Here is a 27,585-nt window from a genome sequence, read left to right as displayed (position 1 = left end):
TTTTATTTTATTTTGCCATCTTCGGGGCATGGAGTAGGGGTTATTGGGGGTGTGGGGGGGAGGCAGTTGTGAATTTCCTGCATTGTGCAGGGGGTTGGACTAGATGACCCTTGAGGTCCGTTCCAACTTTATGATCTATGTCTGCTTTTCATGGTATCTGGCTGTAATTAGACATGTAATGCCTTGTGACTAGACTGAGGAGTAAAAGTCAGCCAAAAATGAAACACTGTGTATTATCTGCTTTGGCGATGGATGCTGTAAAGTGAATAAATAAACTAATTATACGACCTTCCCTTATATGCCAATGAAGGTGCTGTTGTTATTGTTACCACCTTCCCATTGCCATAGGCGTACTTTGTGATGTTCCCTTTGTGCCAGCAAACACAGCAGCACAGCACCACCATCACCCTCTGATATAACAAGAAGAAGAAGAAGAGTTGGTTTTTATATGTCGACTTTCTCTACCACTTAAGGGAGACTCAAACCAGCTTACAATCACCTTCCCTTCCCCTCCCCACAACAGACACCCTGTGAGGTAAGTGGGGCTGAGAGAGCTCTTAATAGAACTGTAACTTGTCCAAGGTCACCCAGCTGGCTTCGTGCGTAGGAGTGGGGAAACCAACCAGGTTCACCAGATTAGCCTTCCTCACTCACGTAGAGGAGTGGGGAATCAAACCTGGTTCTCCAGATTAAAGTCCACTTCTCCAAACCACCGCTCTTAACCACTACACCACGCTGACTCAAGATCGTCCTTTCTTCATTTTGATAAATGCAGCAAAGAAACAAGAAGACAGAAGCTGTAGGTAAACATGGCAACCAGTTTAAAGGGTTACTGAAAATGCTATAAACATATTCTGTCCGAATGCCAACAAGTCTACCTATACATAATTTGCTCAAAGCAGCATAACACATTTTGTTCTCACAATAACCCCGTTGAGGCAGGTTAGGATGAGGGACTGTGACTGATCCAAGGTCATGCAGTGGGCTTCATGGGTGAGTGCGCAGTAAAGCTAGAGAACTAAGAAGCAAGGCATGCTTCTCCTCCTCTTGATGTAAGTAAGAAGGTGCCGTCGAGTTGCAACCGTCTCATGGTGACCCCAACCATGGGGTGTTCAAGGCAAGAGATGAGCAGAGGTAGCTTGCCTTCCTCCATGTAGCAACCCCAATCTTCCTTGGTGGTCGCTGAGAGCCAGCGTGGTGTAGTAGATAAGAGAAGTGGTTTGGAGCGGTGAAGTCTGATCTGGAGAACCGGGTTTGATTCCCCACTCCTCCACGTGAGCTGCGGAGGCTAATCTGGTGAACCAGATTGGTTTCCCCACTCCTACACATGAAGCCAGCTGGATGACCTTGGGTTAGTCATGCTCTCTCAGCTTCACCTGCCTCACAGGGTGTCTGTTGTGGGGAGGGGAAGGAAAGGTGATTGTAAGCCGGTTTGATTCTCCCTTAAGTGGCAGAGAAAGTCGGCATATAAAAACCAACTCTTCTTTTTCTATTGACTGTGGCTGACCCTGTTTAGCTCCCAAGTGCTGAAGAGCTTGGGCCAAACTGGACTATTCAGCCTGCTAGTGGTGTAAGTAAACATGGATAAAAACATTTACTGGGAGGGGGGGGGGGAGAATGAAGACTGTTTCATGTTCAGAGCAGAGCTCTGCAGGTTTTCATGACTGGCTCATGAGGAACAGCACAGAAGCCATGACAGAATGGCCAATTTTTTCTAAGAAAGATGATGAAATATAAAGTTTTATGAATAATAATGATTGGAGGAGAATTAAGTTCATCCACTGAGCACAATGGATAGACTGTTTTTTTGCTTAAGAGGTCACTAATTTAACTTGTAAGCAAAGGCAATGCATTTCACCCCATATGGCATATCACATAATCAATTCTACCTCAACTTCATCCCCACAGTATTGGCTAGTTAGTTGCTCTGTCTGGATTTTCTCAGACTCACTTCTTTGTCACTGTTTACTTCATTTGTCATGGACAATCGTGCCACTTCATTATTCACTACCTTCCTACAGAACAGTCCACAGGAACCAACTGACCCCATTTTACTCAACCTGTCATTCACGGTTGAGCTCTTATCATTTTAATTCATTAATGCTTTTTTTTGTAATCAAATATATTCCTCCACTACTTTCTTACATATCAATTGTGGACTAACACAAACTAACCTAGACTACTCCTTATTTATATTAAATATTCCTATTCCACATACACCGCTCCTCAACAAAGCCATTTCTGGGGTAGCAAACAAATACAAAAAGATCAACAAATGTCTTTATAGCAAAAGCTATTCATTTTCTCACATATTTTGGGCAAAAGATCTAATGTTTTACTGTCTGTTTTGCTCAATTAGTACAGGTGAAAGAAATACTCGTAGTGCAGGAGGCCAAGCAAGTCAAGAAATCCTTTAAATCTTTGGAGAAATTGACACACTTAGGAAATTAACTGGTCACTGCCTACAAATCTGTATTGTTTCTTTTCTTTATGAGTCCATGAATATTGTCCAGGAGAGTTTAAATATCTATGACTCACAATAAAGGTTTCATTTTGAAGCAGCTGAGTGGACCAGCCTGAGAAGGGACTGTCGGTAGGAAGAAAACCATTACCTAGAAAACAATTTTGGCAGCCAGAACTACACATATGAATGCTGGACAGTTGTTAATCTTTTAAGGAGCTATTAGACTTCGGTTTTAATTACTGCTACAGACTAACATGGTTATCCCATCTCGAGCATTAATAAATGTTATATATTTCTAAGAATACAGCACCCAGCAGCATCATAGCTAAAATATTAATAATCTTTGTGCTTTGATGCATGGGCCAAAGGCAACATAAACAAAGGCGGAAAAGGCTAATAAACATTATTAAAATAATAGGTGAATTGCAAACATGGGCTACAAATAAAAGTGCAAAACCACTTAAGAAATACCGAATTCATATACGATATTGCACCAAGCAACATACTTATTTTTGTTTACTTTTTGATTTATTTCATACATACAAAATAAAATCCCCACAGGCCAGATGTTTAGCCATGAATTTAAGCTTAAGTGTTTCATTTTCCTGTCCAACAAAAGTTCGCGATTAGCAATGCAGCATCTTTCTAGAAGTCCCCCGAACACACACAGAAAGTCCCTTGTCAGCAAACTCCCCAGTTACAAGAAACAGTTAGGTCAGCCAAATAGTACTGTGTCCATATGCCAACCATAATTTAATATGCAAAGATAACACACTACGAGCAGATTAGGCTTGTAAATGTCTCTGCATGGGACCTGACACAGTATTTTGTTTCCAAACTTTGTAATGGTTTTTAGGGGTAAGTGAAAAGTGAACTAGCTAGGGATACAAACCTGATATGCATAAGAGATCTGCCAGTACGCGTTTTCAATCCAATTCATACATCTCTTTGAGTTTTACCTCTACAACCAAATATTGAGATTTAAAAACTTATACGTGCAATGCTCTGTTGTAGCTGGAAGTAGTATTGGGGGTAGGTGAGGGAAGGCCTATATGTCAAGAAAACCATTCTGAAAGAAGGCCATTAAAGATAGTAATTTCCTTTTTGTCCCTGTTGTTGTAATAGACATGCTACCCCCTTCACCTCTACAATGTCTAAACAGGATGTAAATAAAATATCCTACTGAAATATCTTCTTTGGTTCAGTAGGTTCTATATCACTTGGTACTTTGATTAGATGCTTCTAGCAGCCCTCTTTGACATGCAGGACAAGTCTCTCGCGTCTGGATACAGCCCTGCTTGCCTTCTCAGACGTGGACCATGAACTTCTCAACGCACAGTCTGCTGCAGCCCCTGAGGTCTCTCCCTATCTTACCCCACCCCCCAAGCCCAACAAGTCAAAGAACCATCAAAACCTGCTTGGAGTATTTGCTATTGTAACTAGGTGAGGAGTCTAAGATTAACGTTATTTTTTTTCTTTCATGTTAGCGGCTGTCTAATATGTTTAAGAATATATTTGATTTATCTATTCAACTTTTTATAACTTCTTAACCAAGTAAGACTAGGATAGAAACTTCTTAACCGAGTAAGACCAGGATAGAAACCAATATATTGAATCGGTTGTAACAAGTATAATCTCTGTTTTATGAGTGTACAATATCGATTGAGACAATACTGTCTATTGCAAATGGAAGCAAAACTCCCCCCCCTTCCCCTTTTTTTCCTTCTGTACCCCATAAAAAATACAATAAAAACTTATTTTAAAAAAAAAAGAATTAGTAGCTTGCTCCTAGAGAGGTGATGTTTGTATCTCCATCTCCTTGCAGTCCACCCTCAGTCTTTGCCGGAGCAACATCTAAGTTCTTGGTACTGTTGGATCAGGCCCCAGTAACTTGATTCTTGCCTTCTTCTGGACTTCAGCCTCGAGCAGTTTTTTTTTTTTTTGCCATTGTTACTTATGTGGCATTGTTAAAATTCTCACACATGGTATATAACTGTGCGCTGACAGCATCCGCCCAACTATTAGATAGTGATACAATACCCACTTAACAGCAATTCCTTCATTTATCCATTCAGGGAAAGTGCCAAACTAGAGTGAAATGAGATGAGCTTGGTGCTCAGTGTAGAACCAGATCTTAATGAGCACACATAAACACAAAATAAGTGGCTGATGCCAAAAAATGGCTACCTTGTAACCACTAATGAAATACATGACAGGGCATTATTGCACTCCGTGCATAGAACTAGCATGGATAGCGCATGGCTGTACCCTTGAGCTATTAATTTTATGGCATGCACCACAGTCATGGTTGGCCCCATCCATCGTATGGCACCACTATTTTTGCTGCTGGGATTTCCCAAATAAAACTGGAAATCAAGGGGTTATTATTCTAGTATTTTTATGGTAGGATAAGCCAAATCTTTGTGCATCATACAGTGGTTGGAGATGCTCCGGTTCCTATTCAGTCATCACAAAGAAACTTAGGGTTGTACAATATACTTCCAACCCCCCCCCCACTGTATAATGTCCAAAGTCAATCATATTCCTTTCTTCTCCCATTCTTTCTTGCATATGCCTTCATGCCCCTAGAGTCTGGACATACCTTCAGCCCAACAAACCTGCCATTTCCTTTCATGATTTCTTTTATACATAGTTATGAATTACTCAAGGGCTTTACAGTAGCCTTATCCAGTATCTATCGCAAGGCCTGCTGTTATCAGTAGATCGTTACTGCAGGCTAGGTCTGCCTTCCCCTCTTTTAGTGAGCAGATGCTTCAGTTTTTCAGGTCTCCTTCTGCATCGTTTACTAGGGCAGAACTGAGGACGCTTTCTTCCATTAACTGAGGGTTAGAGTAACAGAAGAGAGCACTTTGTTTCTGTTATCCTCCTGGTGTTTCAGCTTTCATCATTCAACATGCCAATAAAGGGACATAATAAAGGGGATTCAGGCTCAGTCTAGATTTACTGTCCTCTGTTAAAACTGCCAAGGAAGGCAGCCCGTTTCTGAAACCACAGAAGGACATTTGTAGCAGAGTGTCTTTTGCTGCCAAATAATATGCTAATACCAAGGCGTTAAACAAAAGCATCACGGACCGTCACTTTCAGAAGATCCACTAAGATATGCATCGGGGGGCTGTGAAGGAAGTGAGGGTTGGGAGAGTAGCAGCCGGGCTTCTGCAGCAGGAACAACCCTTCTTTGTTTGGGAAGCCGTACCCTGAATAGCTCTCAGACTTACCTTTCTGAACCTAATATTCTCAAGCGTGCTAAAACACTTTAAACTGGCGAAGCCCAGTGAGAAAAGAAGAGGGCTTCAGTTTCCGAAAATCTGATTTCCCTTTGGATAGCTGCAATAACAACTTTTCAGTTATAGATCATTGTAAAAAAGAGAGTCTGGGGGGATGTGGGATAAAAGAGCTACTTTTTGCTGCTAATTTTAAACAAAAGGTCTTGAACCAGTGTTCCACTAAACTGGGGAAATCCCAGAGCACAAAGTACACACTTTGAATTTGCAGCCACAAGACTGATAAGTCCGAAATACTACATGAAACTCTTATTCCAATGCTTGTAATTTGAGTAACCTTTCAGCTCAATAATCTTGGAATCTGAAGGGGGGGGTGAGTTTGTTAAATAAACAGCAAAATGTCAGTCACTATGATGGGCAGGAGATTGGGAGAGGATCTGCATTGGTCAGGAAACACCGAAGTGGTAGAAGGCTGTCTCCCTGCACTCTGTATGGGATCCCTCTCAGTGAGGGTCAGGCCGCACTGTGTCATAACTTCTAACTTTGTTTTTTCTCACAGTACTGAACGATAGCTATTCACTTATACAGGAAAAAGTAAAGATGCATGGCCAGAGAAATGGACTGAGTGTCCATTTCTAAGTCTAACAGACTCCTGTACTCATCGCATTAAATTTCTTAGAGAAGCAGTGTTTGAACTCCCCTCTGGTAGATGGTTTACACTGACCATGGAATCTCAGGGGAGCATGCTTCAATATACATAGCCTTGCCACAGGTTCTATTTTGGGTCACACCAAAATGCAATGGAAACACCATATTTTACATAAGACTTCCACAAGATATCTAGAATGTACTAGGATATTTCAAATTATTTTTGTTTGAATATGACAATTGCCAAGGAAGACTGTTCTGCCCTTTTTTTTATCTCAAACTGTGTGCCCATTAGCGTACGACATGAATAGAAGCCTTGCCAGAAAGATCCGACATGAAGATTTCATTATGTTTGATAATGAAGAAGGAAGAGGCGGTTAATTTGGGCGAGAAGAAAAGGGGCTGACCTTTTTTTCCTGCTCTGCTGTTTTTCGGAAACACCAAGTCTTTAAAATGATAGACAGAAGAAGACTTACACTCAGGTCCTCTTAGCTCACCAGCCATATATAGTGGCCTGGAAGGTACTTTTAAACATGTTATTGTTGCCTGTCTGGGATGGCAAAACAAAAGGGTTGTCAGGCATTTATGTGTGTGTGTAAAGTGCCTTCAAGTTGCAGCTGACTTATGGCGACCCCTTTTGGGGTTTTCATGGCAAGAGACTAACAGAGGTGGTTTGCCAGTGCCTTCCTCTGCACGGCAACCCTGGACTTCTTTGGTGGTCTCCCATCCAAATACTAACCAGGGCTGACCCTGCTTAGCTTCTGAGATCTGACGAGATCAGGCTAGCCTGGGCCATCCAGGTCAGGGCCAGGCATTTATAGAAGGCCACAAAAGAGACATTCAGGTTTATGTCACGCAGGCCTGCTCAACAGCAATGGTCTTCAACTGGTGAATCCTAATCTGACTAAAAGTGGACTATACCTGGCACATCCTACCATTTTCTTTTAAAAAAATTAAGAGAAGAAAAAGAGAGAACAGGAGGGGGGAAGTGAGGAAGAGCCTGTGGGCTTGCTGCTAGGGTTGCCAACCTCCAGGTACTAGCTGGAGATCTCCTGCTATTACAACTGATCTCCAGCTGATAGAGATCAGTTCACCTGGAGAAAATGGCCGCTTTGGCAATTGGACTCTAAGGCATTGAAGCCCCTCCCCGCCCCAAACCCCGCCCTCCTCAGGCTCCGCCCCCAAAACCTCCCATTGGTGGCAAAGAGGGAACTGGCAACCCTATTTGCCGCTGAGGTACATCTTGACTGACTTTTTTTCTCTTCCTCAGGATTTGACCTGGGCAAAATCACCTGAAAGACTCAGTCTGGCAGGCCCAGATAGTGTTGCCAGCTCCAAGCTGGGAAATACCTGGAGATTTTGGGGGTGGAGCCTAAGGAGGACGGGATTTAGGGAAGGGAAGGAGTTCAATGCCATAGAGTCCACCTTCAAAAGCGGCCATTTTCTTCAGGTGAACTGATCTCCGTCACTTGTAAATAGGGTTGCCAACCTCCAGGTGGTTTTGGTAATTCAAAATAAAGGCACTAGCAAAAATACACCCAATAAGGTAACTACAATGCAAAATTGCTATTAGAAAAATATATTGAGAATAAATTCTTACTAACACAACCTCAGTTGAGCAGATAGAAAAAATATTTTTAGAAGTGGTCTAAATTAGACCCAATATGACGACGCAAGAGTGTTACAAGTAAGTAAATATAGGCACAATTGCTCAGTTCATTTCAAGTCCATCCATATAAAATGCAAGATGCAACAGTTAGGCAGCGGAAACTGGACGTTGTGCTGCCTAACTGTTGCATCTTGCATTTTATATGGATGGACTTGAAATGAACTGAGCAATTGTGCCTATATTTATTTACTTGTAACGCTCTTGCATCGTCATATTGGGTCTAATTTAGACCACTTGTAAAAATATTTTTTCTATCTGCTCAACTGAGGTTGTGTTAGTAAGAATTTATTCTCAATATATTTTTCTAATAACAATTTTGCATTGTAGTTACCTTATTGGGTGTATTTTTGCTAGTGCCTTTATTTTGAATTACCAAAACTCCTGAGTAGCACTTGTAGCCGTTTTTGACTACAACCTCCAGGTGGTGGCTGGAGATCTCCTGCTGTTACAAGTAGGGTTGCCAGTTCCGGGTTGGGAAATACCTGGAGATTTTTGGGGCAGAGCCAGAGGAACATGGGGTTTGGGGAGGGGAGGGACTTCAATGCCATAGAGTCCAATTGCCAAAGCAGCCATTTTCTCCAGGTGAACTGATCTCTATCGGCTGGAGATCAGTTGTAATAGCAGGAGATCTCCGCCTGAAGGTTAGCAATCTTAGTTACAACTGATCTTTAGGTGACAGAGACCTGTTCACCTGGAGAAAATGGCCGCTTTGGAAGGTGGACTCTGTGGCATTATACCCCATTGAAGTCCTTCCCCTCCCCAAACCCCGCCTTGCTCAGGCTCCACCCCCAAAATCTCACATGAACACACACATGAAGCTGCCTTATACTGAATCAGACCCTTGATCCATCAAAGTCAGTATTGTCTACTCAAACAGGCAGCAGCTTTCCAGGTACTTCCCAACCTGGAGCTGGCAACCCTACGTGGAAATCAGTTGTAATAGCGGAAGAGCTCCAGCCGCTACCTGGAGGTTGGCAGCCCTTGGCCCAGACCAACCCAGATTTGTTTTTGTTTTGTTTTCTACTTGCTTTGTAATTTTCAACTTTCCTCCCCTTTTTGTGAGCCACTTTGGATCACTCAGAATGGAATAGCAGCCTAAAACACTTAAAGAAATGAATAAAAGGTGAGGACAAAGACAGGGAAGGATAAAGAAATAAATAAACAAAAGCAGGAAGGGCACAAAGAAAAAAGGCTGACATATATGGTAAAAAAAATTAAAATATTGTCCCATGTTGTAAATTCAGTTGAGGATGGAGTGAATTTAGGCCTAAAAACTGAATAATGCTTTAGAGAGGGTTTTTTACTACCTATAATTACAATGTTAGCTTTGAATACAGTGCCACTGGATCCTATTTAATCAGTTCAGCAGAATGTACCCAAATTACGTGTCTCCAAAATGTTAGTCCATGTCGCCTAAAGTCCTCTAAGAATGTAGAAGCTGAAGGAATAGTGCAACATTACACCACCCCTACCCTTTACCACTTCCACAGCTAACAAACACAGGTTTTGTTCAGATATGGCCTGGGGGTAGTTTTTACAAGGGGTTACAATTTCCTAAAACTAGTAACATAGCTACACTTTTGAAGGGAAAAGACCAATCCTTTTACTAAGCGTAGGCACCGAAGAGTTCAAAAGGTAGAAAGATCTTTTCAAATCCGAATTCTGAATGAGAGTATTAATTAAATCCATTGCAGGTGATTGCTGCTGGAAAATGATATAACTTGGGAGCCAGAATGCCAAGTAGTCTTTGGACTAAAACTGCACATGTTCAAACTTCATGATAATGTCCTCTATTCGAATTTGAAAACCGATGCAAGTTTGAGATCTCTGCATACCACAAAGAATTCTGAAACCACATTTGGATCTCGTTTGGATCTCCCTGGTTTTTCATCATTCCAAAATTCTTGATCAGCAGGAAACAGTTTCCAGTAACAAATTGCTGGGGGGGAAGTTATAGGGCAGTGATGGCGAACCTTTTAGAGACCGAGTGCCCAAACTGCAACCGAAAACCCACTTATTTATCGCCGAGTGCCAATGCAGCAATTTAACCTGAATACCACCCCCAGAGGGAGAGGCTAGGATTGCCAAGTTCCTCTTCGCCATGAGTGAGAAGTTTCTGGGGTGGCGCCTGAGGAGGACGGGCTTTGGGGAAGGACTTCAGTGCCATAGAGTCCAATTGCCAAAGTGGCAATTTTTTCCAGGGGAACTGATCTCTATTGGTTGGAGATCACTTGTAATAGCAGGAGATCTCCAGCTAGTACCTGGAGATTGGCAACTAGTTCCTTAGTGTTTTCTCTACATATCAAGACAAATGGAAAGGTGTTTAGAGGATGACCTGTGGGCACTTCAAAGGTGGAATAGGACTGCACGCCCCTCCGCCGGCACAGACCCAGAGGGCGCCGGAGAAGCCGCTGGAGGGAAAGAAGGAAGGAAGGAAGGAAAGAAGGGAAGGGAGGGGGAAAGGGAAGGAAGGGAGGGAGAGAGAGAAAGAAAGAAAGAAAAAGAGAGAAAGGGAGAAAGAAATGGAGCAAGGGATAGAAAGAAAAGTAGGGAAAGAAAAGGACAGAGGGAGACAGAGAAAGAAAGAGGCCAGTTATGCATGGGAGGTTTTGCCTTGGATTTGCCACTCTCCAGATGCACATTTTCCCCATCTGGATTCTCAAAACTCTGCATGGGGACTTACTGATGAGTTTTGAGAATTTGGATAGGGAAAATGTGCATCTACAGAGTGGCAAATCCAAGGCAAAACCTCCCATGCTTGAATGGCCAGAGACAGAAAAGCCTTCCTGCTTTCTCTCTCTCTAACACACACGGCCCCTGCCTCCTCCCTCAGCCCGCAGCCAAGAAGTGGGGGGGAACACGCAGAACAGCCTGCAGCGCACGGGGCGCCGGGAAACCCTTCCCTACCCGCGGAGGCTCGGTGTCCTGCCCGCTCCTACACACCCATGGAGGGCTGGGGCAGGTCCTGGGTGAGGGAGAAGGAGCTGTGAGAGAAAGGGTGAAGGGGCAGGAGAGGCAGAGCAGCCCAAGGAAGGCCAACAATGCGGCAGTGTGGCTCAGGCCCACCAGCCAGCTGGGCGGTGCGCAGGAAGGCACGGAAGGGGAGAAGGGGGGAAAGGGGGGAATGGACGAGGGCCCAGAATCCTTCCCCAATCAGGCACCAGCTGCGAAGGGGGAAGAAGAGAAGGGGGACAAGAAGGCAAAAGAAAAAAGAAAAAAAATCCTGCCCCGCTGACAGCTGCCCCCACCAAGCTGGGCCTGCCGCCAGGGAGGGAGGGAGGGAGGGAGGGGAGGGAGGAGCCCCAGAGCCTCCGCCTGACTTCCTGCCCTGAAGCTCACCAGCCACCAGCCCTGCTGCTGCGCCCTTTGCCTATGGACGCCTCCCACGTGCCAGGGGCGAGCAGCAGGAGGAGGAGGATCCCCCGCCCGCCCGGCTGGGCCTCGTCGCCACCGCCCGGAGGGGATCTCCCACCCGGCTTGCCTGCCTGCCCCGAGGGGGGGATGCGGCGGTGGGGCGTGGCGGCGGCAGGCTTGTGAGAGGCGAGCAGGGTGGGGCTGAGGGCGCCTCCTTCGCACCCACCGGCCAGCCACGCCCCTCCGCCTGCACAGGCCCAGAGGGCACCAGAATAGCCGCCAGCCATGCCGAGTGCGGGCGCCCGGCTTCTGTTCCCTGCTCTCCCACCCGCCTGGCCGGTCGAGCACGCTCCCGCGGTGGCAATGGCGGCTGCTTCTGTGGGAGAGTCCGGGGGCTGATGTCGGAGGTTCCCCACCCCTGGGCTACAGCCTCCCCCATTTGGGGCGGGGCAGAGCCGGAAAGGCCAGCGGCTTGGAGGAACAGCGCGTGCCGGCAGAGAGAGCTACGCGTGCCGGAAGTGGCACGCGTGCCATAGGTTCGCCAACACGGTTATAGGGCATTTTCAGATGGTAACAGGCCAGCATTAGTTACCCCCAAGGATCAGCACCATGCCTTTGCCTAGGGTTGCCAAGTACCAGGTGGCAGCGGGCAAACCCCTGCCAATCCACCTGGCTGCCCGCCGACCAGCTGAGGGTCGGCAGGCAACATGTGCATGTGCGCCTGCCCATAGCGTCACGTCACTTCCGGTTTACACCCGGAAATGCTGCATTGCAAGGGACCGTTTACCACTCAAACTCCCAGTTTGAGTGGTAAAGGCTCTTTGCGATGCAGCACTTCCAGGTGTAAACTGGAAGTTATGTGATTGTGCCGGCACAGCCACACGCACGCAGTCTCACCTCACCTCCACCCCAGAAACCTCCTGCCAGAGGAGAGGAGGGACCTGGTAAACCTACCCTTGCCCATAGCTACTCAACTGTTTTGTTGCTTCATATTTTATAGTACCGAGGAATGACTGAATGGTAATGGTTTCAGATAGGAGCTCATTCCTGGGCCTTTCGGCGTCTCCAAAGATGTTCCCTGGCCACCAAAAGGCCTAAAAGAGCCTTTTTACATAATTTTTTTAAAGGCTTTTTAGGAAAATGGAGCCTTTTCCCCCATAGAGAATAGCGAGGCTGCACCAGGAAAAACCACCTCGATATAAGGAGGTAAATATTTTAAATAAGCACCACAGTGGGGAAAGAAGTCAAGGCCAGAGCCATCAAGGAATCCTCTCACCCGCTGACTTTGCGGCACTTCTTAGTGTACATGCAAGGAAGCAAGGCACCCTTGATCTCAACACATGCGCACTAGCAGGAGGTCCTTCCAAAACGCAGCAAAAAAATGGCAGCTTTATAGAGGCTGATGACCACACTGGGGGGGGGGAGGGCTCTGAGAATCACCTGAGAGTCCTGGCCCACTGGTTGAAGACCACTGATTTGGGACTTTACAGGTCAAAACCAGCAATATGAATTTTGCCCAGAAACAAACTGTTATCCAGTGACAAACTCTAAGCACTTACGAAATACGTTCTTTTCTGCCCATCCCTGTGAACAGCTCACATGCTCTATTCTGGCCCAATCAAAGGCCCAAGCACACATGAAAAGATAGGCAGAGAGTGCATTCCATTATCATAATCATATTGAGAGCAGGTGTCCTACAATGTAAGTAAAGGCATCTGGATCAGAGGAAGCTACTAGCATATTTTTGTTCTAAGCAGAGGAAGCAGCCGATAGGCAATATTTTCTACTTCATTTCCAGCTGCCTTCATTTCCAGCTTAAGTGATTAGAAGCAGTGCTCTGATGTTCTGCTGGGTCAAGAAGTCAACAACAGGAGGTGTTTACAGTACAACAATTTGCAAAAAACATTATTTGTAACAAAGTTCCAGGTTAGTGCAGGGAATAGAAGAGACAAAGCACCACTAAAAATAGTAGTTATGCTTTGAATCAGAAGGTGGGTGAATCAGCCCTCTGACCTATAAATCATCCTCTGTATGTATGTGGTCATAGACGCAGAGGCAAGGTCCTTACCTTGTGTGAGCCAGGCAACTACAAATAAATCCAAATCCACAGTGAGTTGGAAGACCTGGGTTTTTTCCGCATTCTAATTTTCCTTGCTTGTCTGTTCCTGTTGCTTTAAGGGTTTTTCCCCCCTGTTCCACACATTTTTGCTCCCTTTTGTGGTATTACATCACTTTATGTCTGGCAAAAAACCTGCAGTTTAAATCTGCAGGGAGAGAAGCTGGACATAAAGACATGTAATATTGAATCAACCACTAGAGGGAGCAAAACACATGTGGAATGGGGACACACACACCCCAAAGCAAGAAAACACAAGCTAGGAAAATTAGAATGCAGAAAAGCCCCAAGGGAGAGAGAGAGAGAGAGAGATCAAGGGCTCAAGCCGAGCCTGAAATGCAAGAGGTAGAATGCACTGCCCCACCTCCTAGCATTTATTCTAGCCCCAGCCAATCCAGAGGCTTCATGCTCTTTCCCAATGTTTAGTGTTTCTGTGGCTAAAGAAAGTTTCAAGGCCTAAGTACATACAGTCCCAGTTCATTCACAAGACTATTGTCCCAAACTCGGGCTAGGGGGTTCTTGGCCCAAGCCACAAAGTCTTCAAAATCCTGTTCCATAAGCCCAGTTCCAGAAATATACCACAATAGCAAGCACATCCTAGAGCTTGAAATGTGGCCATTACTCCTTTGTCATGGGAATCACCATCAATCAATCAATCAATCAATCAATCAATCAATATCTTCATTGGCATATTGGTTACAAAAGCAATCATATAAAAGGATATCCAATATATACAGTAAACAACAGTAAATAAAATTCATTAATGGTAGCCATCAGGTAAGTTACACTTAGTTCCTCAAATTCTCATGGCAGCTAGAAGAAACTTTGCTACCTTCTCCAAGGTACAAGAATGCCGGTCAGCCAAAAGGAAAGCTACTTTGTCTATCGCAGAGAGATATGAAATATCTTTTATCAGCAGTTCAATATGAACTTCCCGTAAACACTTCATGATAAACCCAATAGAGCAGCACATGGGTCATTGTCTCTGGTGGGTTCTTCGAATGTGGGCAAGTCTGAATACAGACGGGGGTGTTCTTGAATCTGCCCCAAAGGATTTCAGATGGAAAGATGTTTAGGCAAGCTAACATGAAGGCCCGTCGGAGATGTGGGGAAGTTAAACAAGAAAAGTAGGTCGGTAGGGTTCCGAATGTTGGGAGCAGACTCTATGCGCTGATGAGGACAAGGTTTGCCACTCAATGTCTAGAATCCTTTGTTTCAGTAATCTGAAAGCTTGCTGCTCATCAGACATGTAGAGAGACTCCAATGAGAGGGAATCACCATCACTCTCTATTCTGTGTGCTGGTAGGGAACAGGAAACAGACACTCTTAAATATTTATGCCACCATAGGGTCTTTATCTGTGGGCTCTGTTTCCGCAGAATCCTTGAAGTAATGGCTAAAGTAACCTTGTACGCCATTGCTGCCTTTACTGCTCAGTATCTCCTCTTTGAACATTTTTTAAAAGGCTTGCTTTTATATGACTTCAGAGTTATGGAAGTTTTAATGCTTCATGAGTTGATGATTTGGAAAATCAGTAGTAAGCACAATGGAAATCATGTTTGTCAGTGTTTCAATAATTCATCCTCGCCCTGCACTCTTAAAAGAACGTAATCAGTTCTAAACAACTGATCGTAAAAGGCTGCTGGTCGCTTTTATCCATTTAGATTTGTTTAGTTGTTAGGGAAAAGCTAATGCACTGTTAACATGAAGCGGGAGACATGCTGTTCTCAGAGGGACTTCAGATAGTATCCCAAAGTACAAGAACAGAATACACTGTGACCACGCATTTCTGGTTGAGCACTTGAAGCTACCTTATAACACATCAGGTCATTGGTCTGTCAACGTCAGCATCATCTACTCTGCCTGGCAGCAGCTCTCCAGGCTGGAGGACTTTCTCATCATGTACTATCTGATCCTTTTAACTGGAGATGTCAGGGATTGAATCTGGGACCTTCTGCAAGCAAAGCACTACTTACCCTCTCCATTGCCCCTCCCCATTGTTATGGTTCTTCAACAACAGTGCCACACCCAAAACACAGCCTCTGCATCTTGCACACCTTGGAAGGCATTGGGAGTTTCTGAATTTCTCAAGAAAGGGAGAAGCTGTAAGTTGGGGTTCAACTTTATGCAGAGGAACAGGAAGCATGAGTCACTTGTCCATCCTATTATTGTATAGCAGGGTGGTGTCTGAAGTGATTTTACACAAACTACTTTATGCAAACAGCTTGGGTATAGGAGACAGGAAGCAAAGAAAGCAACATGGAATGAGTTGAGAATTGCGTATGTTGGGCAAGAAGTCTAAGTGGATTTCTAGAATGCCTATGCTTCTCAAGAAAGGGAGAAGCCGTCAGTTGGGGCTCAGCATTACACAGAGTAACAGGAAGCATGAGTCACTTGTCCATCCTTTTCTTGTAAAGAAGGATGATGTCTGAAGTGATTTTACACAAATTATCTGCTTTATGCAAACATCTGGGGTATAGGAGACAGGAATCAAAGAAAGCAACATGGAATGAGTTGAGAATTACCTATGTTGGGCAAGAAGTCTAAGTAGGTTTCTAGAATGCCTATGTTTGGGCACAGGAACCCTTGAATGATAGACAACACGAACACGCACTTTATATGGATACTTCAAAGCACCGAAGATAAGAGACACCACTGTCAATTTGTATGGATATTATCAGCCCACAGGTCAGAGTACAGTTGTGCAATTTTTGAATTCATTATTTTAAGAAGACTGCAACATCCCTGAGCTTTACAGCGCATCACACGTGGCTTATCCCCAAACGTTAACAACCTCAGAGTCATTAAAAGCTAAATGGCTTCAGAGAAATTAGAGTTTGACTCTCTGAGAACGATCTAAATTTATTAAATACTTGGACACAGATGAAGAGAGGCTACAGACGTATTTTACTTCATAACTGGCTAGCTGCATTATGCACGCATACATTCTTGAAAGCTTACCCATGCTCATCTTGATCGGCAAATTCTCTCTGCTCACCGCTTCCACTAGGTGTCTCCTTACTTCCATCACAGCTTCTTTTTGCTTGAGATTCATCAAGGACTCCCACAGCGCTTTAGCAGCTGAATCACTGTAAGGAAAAGGAGGCGAAAAGGCGCTCAGGCTTTACACTAAACATCTGCTAAAATTCAGACAACTTTCCTCAGTAATTTCTATGTGGTGGATAGTCTACTTAATCTCAAACTCAGAAATACAAGTTCAGCTTCTTACAAAAAACTAATTGTATCTTTAAACTGTAAGTATCTAGGGACTTATTACTTGACTCTGTACAACAACTAGATATTTGGATTTAGCTGACATTGGCTTGTATCCAGCAATGCCATTCCGAAGACTTAAAGGCACTTCCATCTTCAGAAGAGGGGGCAGCAATTTCAGCTGATAAATGAGATTCAACATGGTGTAGTGATTCAACTCCCTAGTCTGCCATGAAGTTCATTGGGTGCTTTGACTGGAGTAACTCTATACAGGATGGCAATAGCATACTTGATCTAGTGCACTTTTCTTCAGTGTGCATTAGAAAGGGATATAGAATTGCTAACAGGACTTGTTGTACAACTTAGCATTTTCTCATTAGTATCAACACATGAATACATGAGGCTGCCTTATACAGAGTCAGATGACTGGTCTATCAAGATCAGTACTGTTTCTTTTGACTGGAAGAGGTTCTCCAGGGTTTCACGTCATTCGTATCACTTGATCCTGGGACTTTCTGCATACAAAACAGATGCTTTACCACTGAGCCATGAGGCATTCCTGTGTATTAGGGATGTGTATTAGGTGGGACCTGGGGATCCCTCAGAATTACAGCTCATCTCCAGACTACAGAGATCTGTTCCTCTGGATGCTTTGGAGGGTGGAGTCTATGGCATTGTACCCCACTGAGGTCCCTGTTCTCCCCAGTCTCCATTCCCAAATCTCCAGGAGTTTCCCAACCTGGATCTGGCAACCCTACCCCCTAGGGTTGTCAGGTCACTTCTGGCAACTGGCGGGAGCTTTTGAGAGGCGGGTACAGGGGGTAGCGATCTACGTCTCTGAGCAATGACGTCGCTTCCAGCATGATGCGGAAATGCCGGCATCACACCGGGGGGGACGCTCTAGCACTTGCCCCAAAACTCTATAGTTTCCATTTTGGCTGGCCTGCTATGAGTTCCACGAGGTTTAACTGTATTTTAATCCTCTAAAATGATGCTAATAAAAGAGTTCATAGTCTTAAGGCCACTTCACATTACATGTGCACCAAGCTTCTAAATGGTCATTTGACTGGTCTCCTGTAGACAATAACAATAATTGCAGGCAACATTCCAGGGAACCTCGAACAGAGATGGTTCCCTCTTTTAGGCTTTAGACATGCGACAAATTACTAACATACATATGTATGGGAAGTCAAACCAGGAAAACTTTCTGAGGGCAAGTAACTTTCACAGATTTTTTAAAAAGGAATTATACACGCTGGTTTCCTAGAGGGAAGGGGTTATCTGATTTGTGCAGAAAACTGTTAGGTATAAAGGAACCCTTACACAAAGATAAACAGATTGAAAATATCCAATGTTACTGGTCTCACTGAGGTTAATAAATGAAACATGATATATCAAACAGTTCCTCACTTCCCAGACCCAGAGAACTATCCTCTTTTGAATTAATGGTATTTAAATTCCCATAATTTTTCAAAGTAAAACATGCAACTGCATATTTTAAAAGCCAGACAGCCAACATTAAATAACTTAAGTGTTTTCTTGAGCAATTTAAGCTTGCTTCCCAGTTTCATTCCAACTGCTCAGACCAGTTTGATGGTGTAATCTGCTCTAGACTCAACTTTGGCTGTGTATTTTGGCACACACTCAAACATTAGAGGTTATTGTTTGATTTATATGCCAAAATACTCATTGATAATGCACAAGGAGCAGACCAATCATTTCAATGTTCTCCCTGGGCAGTTTGGACAGACCACCTCTCTCCTCACCCACTTTCTACATTTAATAAATGAAACTATCTCACATCAAGATCAGGAGCTCCAATTAGCCTCTTTTTAGCATAACTTGAGTGATGGGGCTATGAGGCAAGAACTGCCACTGAGTTATTTAATACCCCCAATTATAAGTAGCACTTCATCAAAGTCAGTATGGTCCACTCAGACCAGCAGCGGCTTCCCAGGGTCTCAGGCAGGGGTCTTTCACATTACCTACTTGCCTAGTCCCTTTAACTGGAGATGCTGGGGACTGATCCTGGGACCTTCTGCATGCCAAGCAGATGCTCTACCACTGAGCCACAGCCCCTTTCCTATCTGGATCCCATCTGGAGGTTGGCAAACCTAGACACATACCCCCAACATCAAATCATCAATCTGACACGGTGCCTGTCTACTTCATAGACCAGATATGTAAGAATGTTTTGTGACTGTATGCTTCAATTTCTGGTACGTTATCTAACAGTGATTGACAAGTTACACAATCCTGTTGCTCATAAAAAATCTAACATTATCTTAATCAAAAGAGATGACCCGTACACCAAAGGCCAACTGACTTTGAATTATTTTCTAACACTCATCCTGACAGATAAAGCTGATCTTAGATTAATTACAAGTAAGTAGTGCTCTTGGTTCAGAAGTGCTTAGACATATTAATAAATAGTTATAATATCTTTTCATCCAATAGATATTAATAATCAGGCATACTATCCTTTTCCCCATAGCTAAAAAAGACCATGTTTTTAATTTTTTAATCACTTCTTCGTACACATAACTCTATTCAATGATATCGACCAATGTTAGACCAATAAAGTTTTTAAAGAGAAACTTCAACAGTTTCTCGATTTTTGGAAAGCAGAAACAGGATACATCAGTGTGATTTTACGAAACCCAGTGGCCTCAATTTTCCCTTCAGGAGAATACGTTTCTTTTGGTGCAAATGGATAAAGTGGTTTAGACAGATGTTTTCAGGGGCACGGTGTATAGAGACAGTGGCTTTTCAATTGAAAACATCTGGGAATACCCCAAGGCTATAACATTCCTGGTGTTATTCCAAATCCTAGTGGCAACAGTGGTTTGAAATTTGAAGAGCCATCCCTTCCAAAACTATTGTTTAATTCAGTTGTAGGCTGTAGTCAATCCCTAGAGCAAAACAGATTTTTTTTAAAAAAACCTTAAAGTACTATGCACTACAATTTATTTCCCTCACGGAGCCTGTTGTAAATACCATATCACATAAAAGTAAAAATGTGTGTATAAAGTACACACATCTTCTCCGTAGCAGAATTTAGATGTTGTTTGTTAACTCCATCTAACGGCGCAAATCAGAGTTAAGTGGTTTCTCCATAGAATAATCAGCCAAACCTGAAGTAAACTTGTTTTGCCTGAAAGCGAAATGAAGTGGGGACGTTGGAGCAGCTAGCAGACATACCTCATCTTCTAGAAGGCACGTCTGTCCAAGAGGCCCAAGTCCAACCTTTCTTTGACTTAACAGTTGGACTGCAGCCAAAATCAGTGGCCTGAACTAACTCCACCTGGGAAAATTCCATAACCATCATGGAATAACCATCTGCCTCTGATGAGAGGCCTACCAGTATCTGACCATTGGGCTGAGCTCCTATGGACCCCATGACTCAGACTATCGTTGCACCTTTACAGATACTGTGTCCTTCTCACCAACTGACCAAAGCCAGGAAATACACCGACAGACACTCGATAGCCCTGATAGAAAACAGCTGCAAAAGTTGCAAAACTGAGGTCACTCCAGCCATCTTTGCAAAGCCATTGAGTAACTGGTCTCTCTCTCTCTCACACACACACACACACACCAAGCTCCTAAAGCTGATATCTGCTTTATGAGAAGGAACAAAAAAACTAAAATGGCACTATCGGGACTGCTCTTCTCCAGTCCTCTCTCCAGCCCTTTTTCTGTATCATTTCACATGAGGCAAGAAAAAGAACAGCAACACCAAAGGCCAGCTTATAATTCGGTCTGTTTGGTTCATGCAGAACAACTACACATGCCGGCCAAGTATATACTTCATTGCAGGGTTACTTCTGTGTTTCTGCCACAACAGAATACTGGTAAATGTAAGATAACTTTGCGAAACAAATCATAATTATGAAAAGATGGGCTATACTATATTTTAGGTAGTTTATTTTATAGTTGGGGAAGGCACTGGCAAACCACCCCGTAAACAAAGTCTGCCTAGAAAACGTCAGGATGTGACGTCACCCCATGGGTCACCCCGGTGCTTGCACAGGGGACCTTTACCTTACCTAGTTTATAGTATGGTCTATAATAGTATATATAGTATACTAAAGTATAGTATATTTGTGCCCTGACTTAGATAGCCCAGGCTAGCCTGATCTGGTCAGCCTTGGAAGCCAAGCAGGGTGGTCCTGGTTAGTATTTGGAAGGGAGACCATCAAGGAAGTCAAGGGTTGTGATGCAGAGGCAGGCAATGACAAACCACCTCTGAATGCCTTTTGCCTTGAAAACCCCATGAGGGGGTCACCATAAGTCAGCTGTGGCTTGATGGCAACAACAACAACAAAAAAAAGGATTTGCAGATAACAGATAAGAAAATATGCCAAGTGTTGCACTTCCTAGTACCTTTGTGTGACTGGATGAAATGTCTTCGCAAATACATGTTACAGCTGGATATACTTAATTGGATAAAGTCTGCATGAATCTATTTGCTGTGGTCAACCAACATTCAAAGCACATTTTCAACATAACAAACGAACAAAAGCAAACTAATATCTTAAGCCTGTATAATATATTTCCTGTTACTCAACATAATGTAAACTTGCAGCAGAGGACAAGCATCTTAAAAACACAAGATTATTTATTCAACACTGACCAAAAGAGAACAACAACAACAAAAATGTTCAGCCACACAATCACAAAATGTTCCTTGGTTTTAGAATATCAGATAAAGTTCTTAAGACAGACTTCAGAGTCTGAGGGAACAGATAACTTGATATATTTAGTCACAACATGTGTATGTGATCATCCAGCTGCCCAAAAGCTAAGATGTCACCAGGAAATCAGTTGTAATCCCAGGAGATCTCCAGCCACCACCTGTAGGTTGGCAACACTACCAATATAAAAATGTAGTACAAATAACAAAGATAGCTTGCTGAATACTGAATCTGTACACCACCCTGAGCTCCTTAAAGAAATGGCATGATTAAAAAAAGAAACACAGTAAATACAATTTATAGATCAGCTTTCTTGTTCAGACTCAAGACGGATTACAGTGTGCACAATACATTTATCAGAACGAGTATACATGTCTGAAGGCAAAACTTTCAATCTGTACTGTCAATGTTTCACTATTAAGGTATTAAGAAAAAAAAGTTTCAATTTGGTCAAGTACATTTCGGGTTACACTTATATAGGGATGCCATGTCCCTCTTTGCCACCGAAGGGAGGTTTTTGGGGTGGAGCCTGAGAAGGGCGGGGTTTGGGGAAGGACTTCAATGCCATAGAGTCCAATTGCCAAAGCAGCCATTTTCTCCAGCGGAACTGATCTCTATCGGCTGGAGATCAGTTGAAATAGCAGGACATCTCCTGCTACTAGCTAGAGGTTCAACCAGAATTCACACAGAAAACATATGCTCAAGCAATCTCAATATAATTTCAATATTTCAATCCCTAACACAACATTTAGGTAGAAAAAGCATAGTCCATATCCAATAGTCATATCAAGACAATAGTCACATAATACAAGTTAACAAGATGTAAATTCACAGGTAAGTATACAAATATAGAAAAGTATATAATTCTCAATTTCTGGTGTTACTCTAACAATATTTCTTTCTTTCTTATACAGCAAGATAATAATTCATCAGAAGTCAGAAAGGCGAGGAAAACGGTCGTTTCGTCCTTCATCAGTTCCTCAACCTTAATTTCTTCAGTTGGCATATACTCCGTTTTGCTTTACAAGTTAAAAATCTAAACCTTCCCATGGGTAGAAGACTGGTCCTTCTGCCTAACCAGGCTAGTATATTCAGTCCAAATTCAGAAGTTCCCTGTTAGGATACCTAACCTACAGGGAACCTCTGAATATGGACTGAATATACTTATCTTGAATATACTTTATTGGATATGGACTATGCTTTTTATACTTAATGTTGTATTAGGGATTGAAATATTGGAATTATACTGAGATTGCTTGAGCATATGTTTTCTGTGTGAATTTTGGTTAAACCACTGAGTACACAGAAGTGTCTATTTCTTACCACTACCTGGAGGTTGGCATCCCTACACTTATATCTTAAAACTAGGGTTGCCAGGTCCCTCTTTGCTACCGGCGGGAGGTTTTTTGGGTGGAGCCTGAGGAGAGAGGGGTTTGGGGAGGGGAGGGACTTCAATGCCATAGAGTCCAATTGTCAAAGTGGCCATTTTCTCCAGGTGAACTGATCTCTATCGGCTGGAGATCAGTTGCAATTACAGGAGATCTCCAGCTAGTACCTGGAGGTTGGCAACCCTAATTAAAACACAGTAAGACTAAACACTGCAATTCACTTTAACAAAGATGCAGTGTCACAGTTCTAATCGAAGCATGGATTCTCACCACTTCCCTCCCCCATCTAAACACTGTTTAATTTAGCTGTTCTCAAGGCCATTAATACTAGCTTGAACCTGTAAATGTCAAGGTCATCAGAAGGTGAAACATAAGGAAACCATATGATGTCAGGGAGTCAATAAACGGGGACTTAACTTTTTCTATTACAGCATCTACTACAAATGAATACCCACTACAAATGAATACCCACTTGAGATGAAGTAAATTAGATCCGTATTTAAGGAAACAGTATTAACACTAATAATAAAATGACAACTTGATAAAATGTATTAATAAACATTTAAGCACATTTTATTTTAGTATGTTGATGTTTGCTAGTGCTTTCCCTCTTGACCAAATGCCTCCACAGTCTTGCATAATGCAATACAAAACGACAGGTGAGGCATTTCAAACATTCAGGTTAATCAGTCAGGAGAAAAGTCCCCAGGAAGTTTGGAAGGTCAGAAAATAATCATTAGATGCAGAAACCTGCAATCAAATTGCTTTCCATTCTGAGCTTTATCTAGCCCCACTATTCAAATCTAACTGAGTCTGAATAATCACCTTCCTCTGTACTGCAGTGTTTCTAAACCAGGACCCATTATGCAAGGTATAGTTGGTAGGATTGCCAATCTCCAGGTACTAGCTGGAGATCTCCTGTTATTACAACTGATCTCCAGCTGTTGAGATCAATTCAGCTGGAGAAAATGGCCGCTTTGGCGATTGGACTCTATGGCATTGAAGGCCCTCCCCTCCTTAAACCCCGCCCTCCTCAGGCTCCACCCCAAAAATCTCCAGGTATTTCCCAACCTGGAACTGGCAAACCTAATAGGTACGTCCTTCAAGTGGTAGCAGCATGCTCCAGTTTAAAAAGTGTACATGGCCAATCTGTTAAACCACCATGAGGGAAAAGCAGGTCATAAAAATTCCGATAAGGAACATGTTTAAAAGGCTTATTCTTGTGAATACTGCTTCAGTTCTATGAATATCAAATATATATGTAGTTCCAGAGATACCTCTGTGTTAGTCTTTTGCACCAAAATGAAACAGAAATCTTGTGGCACCTTAAAAGGCTAACAAGCTTTTATTCTAGCATATAAACTTTCATGAACTACAGCCCACTTCATCCGATGCATACAGTGAGTCCTCAACAGCCAGACATTTATATACAAAGTTATGAAAAAATATTAAATATGAAATGCCGGAAACACAAGGTTGTTATTAATTGTGAAGAATTCCAGTGTAATCAAGAAAGGTACAGAGGCCATTCACAATAACAGCAAGTGATGCATTACTGCTATTGTGAATGGTTTCTGTACCTTTCTAGATTATACTGAAATCAATTTCATACTAAAACCTCTTTCTGAAATTCCAGAAGTCATTATTCTCTGGCAAAAGATTAGCAACTATATTCTGACTATAAAGGGTATTTTGTGTGCTTAGAATCTGTGTTACACAAACTGAAACACAATTTTACACACGCAAATTATAAATATACAATCCTTCAAATTTACAAACCCACTCGTTCCTGACCAGTAAGATCTTAAATGCCATGCCAGACCAATGGGTAACTCATTACAGACATGTATTGAATAATTGTCTTTGTATCGATAATTGTTCGCCACCAGGGATGTCTGTTTGGAATCTGTACAAGTCAAATTGTGCTAAGAACAAATTCTGACCCTTATATGTCTATTGCTTGCGAATTCATTATGCAATATAATATAGTTTTCAATCATTCCAATTTTTTATTGTAAAGATGTGGGATTTTTTTAAATAATAATAAAAAACAAGGCTAACAAACGAGCAGCCAGTTAACAAGGCGTTGACAGCTGAATCTACATTCAGGGACTATAAACAGAGCCAAGACCATTTTTACAGATGTGCTAGTTAGTTATCCAGATGACACCCCTGATAGACGCAAAAACATTTTGGGCATGCCAATATAAAAGTGGAATTAAATAATAGGAATCAAAATACCTTCTGGAGGCTTAAAAAAAGTTCCCTTTCATTTTCTACAAATACAAAAACCAGAAATACTGATACTATGGAATGCATGGAATTCCCTTTCGTCTGAATACTTTCGATTTGAAGCTGCCTTTGGTACATGACTTCTGACCTTTCCTGCTTTCTAAGAAATCATTCCAACACATACCGTGGAGCTACTTTCAATATTTAAATACCAGAGGATATTCCTTTTCCCTGCACAACAGAAGGAAATCTAACCCTCATGCCCACCAACGCTACAATTGTGATGACAGTATATAAAACATAACTTTCAAGTTTTATGCTGACTATCACACTATTACTCTAAATAAAACACTCAAATCTTCAACTCTAAGCAAATACAAGTTTAGCTATTTAACAAAGACTAGGGTTGCCAGATCCCTCTGCAACCGGCGGGAGGTTTTTTGGGCAGAGGGGGCGTTGGAGAAGGGAGGGACTTCAATGCCATAGAGTTCAATTGCCAAAGTAGCCATTTTATCCAGCTGAAGTGATCTCTATTGGCTGGAGATTAGTTGTAATAGCAGGAAATCTCCAGCTAATACCTGGAGGTTGGCAACCCTAACAAAGACTAATGAGTACCCAGCTTGCTGAGGGTAAAGTGTAGACAACTGGACAAACCACCCCATAAACATAGTTGCCTAATAAATGTCAGGATGTGGCGTCACCCCATGGGTCAATAATGACCCAGTGCTTGCACAAGGGACTACCTTTACCTTTTAATTCATCCCTAGCATTGCACACATGGTGAGACTGGGAGCAGGCGTGCATGTCCTCCCTCAGTCTGGTGTAGTTATCGGAGCAATGACAAGTGGGGGATCCACAAGGACTTGCAAGGGGGCACTGCATTTTCCCCATCCTCACCTTTCTTGAAAGTCCCCATAGCATCTACCCATCTCCTGATTCCTGCTCTCCTTTCTACCCACCAGCCCACCTACCTTTATCTGCATCCGTCTTCAGCTTTTCTTTCTTCCCTTCCCCTGGCATTCTCTCCCCAGGAAAACTATGGCCCAGTTGCACAGTACCAGCTGAGCTGGACAATTTGCACTGGGGGAAACCTGCAAGGAATTGCAGGCAGCACCTCACTTTCTCTTGCATCTCTTGCGTCCCTACACTAGATCCTCTTTTTTTTATCCTAGCAACTCCCATATCCTCAACTTTCCCTGCTTGCTTCTTTCCTTCACACTTACCCACCAATCTACCTTTTATCTGTCCTCCCATCACTTACTTCATTTATATCCTGCCTTTCTCCACAATGGGAACCCAATGCATCTTACGTCATTCTTCTCTCCTCCATTTTATCATCACAACAACCCTGTGAGGCAAGTTAGGCTGAAAATGCGTGGCTGTCCCAAGGTCACCAACAGCAGAATAAGGATTCAAGGTCCCAGTCTGAAATTCTAACCACTACACTGTGCTGGCTTTCATGGGGTGGCAGCCAGGCTTGGATGAGTCATGAAAGTGAGGTGGTATCAAGTCACCCAGTGGTTGCTGTCAGGCCTGGGCCCAATGAGTCCTCCCCTCAAAAACCAAAACAGCCCCAGAAAGGGCCATCCCCCCATCCCTGCCTTTTACTGACAGACACCAAGCAGAAACCAAGCCTGGAATGCTGGCCAAACTGCTGTGGTTGCCTAGCAACAGCCACTGAGGGCATGCATTTCTTAAAGCTACACATACTTTTATCACGTTGAGGTTTTTTTTTTTTTTTTAAGATTTCATATTCTTTTGCAAACCTGAAACATTTTTCAAGTTTATTGAAAGACCCATCGTGTACATTCACAGCTACAATCTCTAGATTGAAGTATTCTCAGATTTGGCCAGGTTGGTTATTATTAGAGCAGTAATACTCAGTGGCTCAGGAGCTACATGTGGCTATTTGACATTTATTTATGTTATTTATAGTCCATCTTTCTCACGGAGACTCAAAGCAGATTACAGAATGAAAATCAACACACTGAACAGGATGGGAAATCCAATAAACTATGTAATAGGATTAGGATGCGGAAATTAAACCCAAGTGAAAATCTGGAACAACGCTGAAACAAAGTATTAATATGGCATATTAAACAATGCAGAAATTACATAACAGGATAATATATATAATAGATAGCATGTGCTAAACACAGTAATATAGACCACAGTCTCTTTCCTATATTAAAGCATTTTTCTTGAATCAGTTCCATTATAATAAAGCCCTATTGCCTTTATAAAAATGCCCCCTTGAGTAATTCAGTTTTGCAGTTTATGAAATGCTAGGAGAGTGGAATCCTTCCTGGACTCATCAGGTGGGCCATTCCTTAAGATGGGGGCCGCACAAGCGAATGCAGCATATGGGCAGTTGTTGATCTCGCCTGTTTGCAGGGTGGCACCTGCAGAAGGCCATGCTCAGATGCGTGAAGCGGTCATGGTAGAGCATAGGGGAACAAGAGTCCTGCAAATATGAGTGTTCAAGGCCACAAAGGGCTTTGCATGTGACAAGGAATACCTTGAACTGAACCTGGTAACTGTCAGGCAGTCAATGGAGAGACTG

At 43.0% G+C, this 27,585-nt stretch overlaps 1 protein-coding gene across 1 annotated transcript in view; it reads right to left on the bottom strand.

The window, feature by feature from the left end:
- The window catches only part of SCFD2 (sec1 family domain containing 2), a 201,219-nt gene that overhangs the window by 165,860 nt on the left and 7,774 nt on the right, over positions 1 to 27,585 (bottom strand). The window contains exon 3 of the mRNA XM_056855417.1: positions 16,454 to 16,581. Coding sequence (XP_056711395.1) covers positions 16,454 to 16,581 — 128 coding nt within the window. The remainder of the gene's footprint in view (positions 1 to 16,453; positions 16,582 to 27,585) is intronic.

The sequence above is a fragment of the Euleptes europaea genome, chromosome 9 (assembly GCF_029931775.1).
Source record: "Euleptes europaea isolate rEulEur1 chromosome 9, rEulEur1.hap1, whole genome shotgun sequence".
Lineage (NCBI taxonomy): Eukaryota > Metazoa > Chordata > Lepidosauria > Squamata > Sphaerodactylidae > Euleptes > Euleptes europaea.
This window is presented reverse-complemented; position numbering and strand designations above follow the sequence as displayed.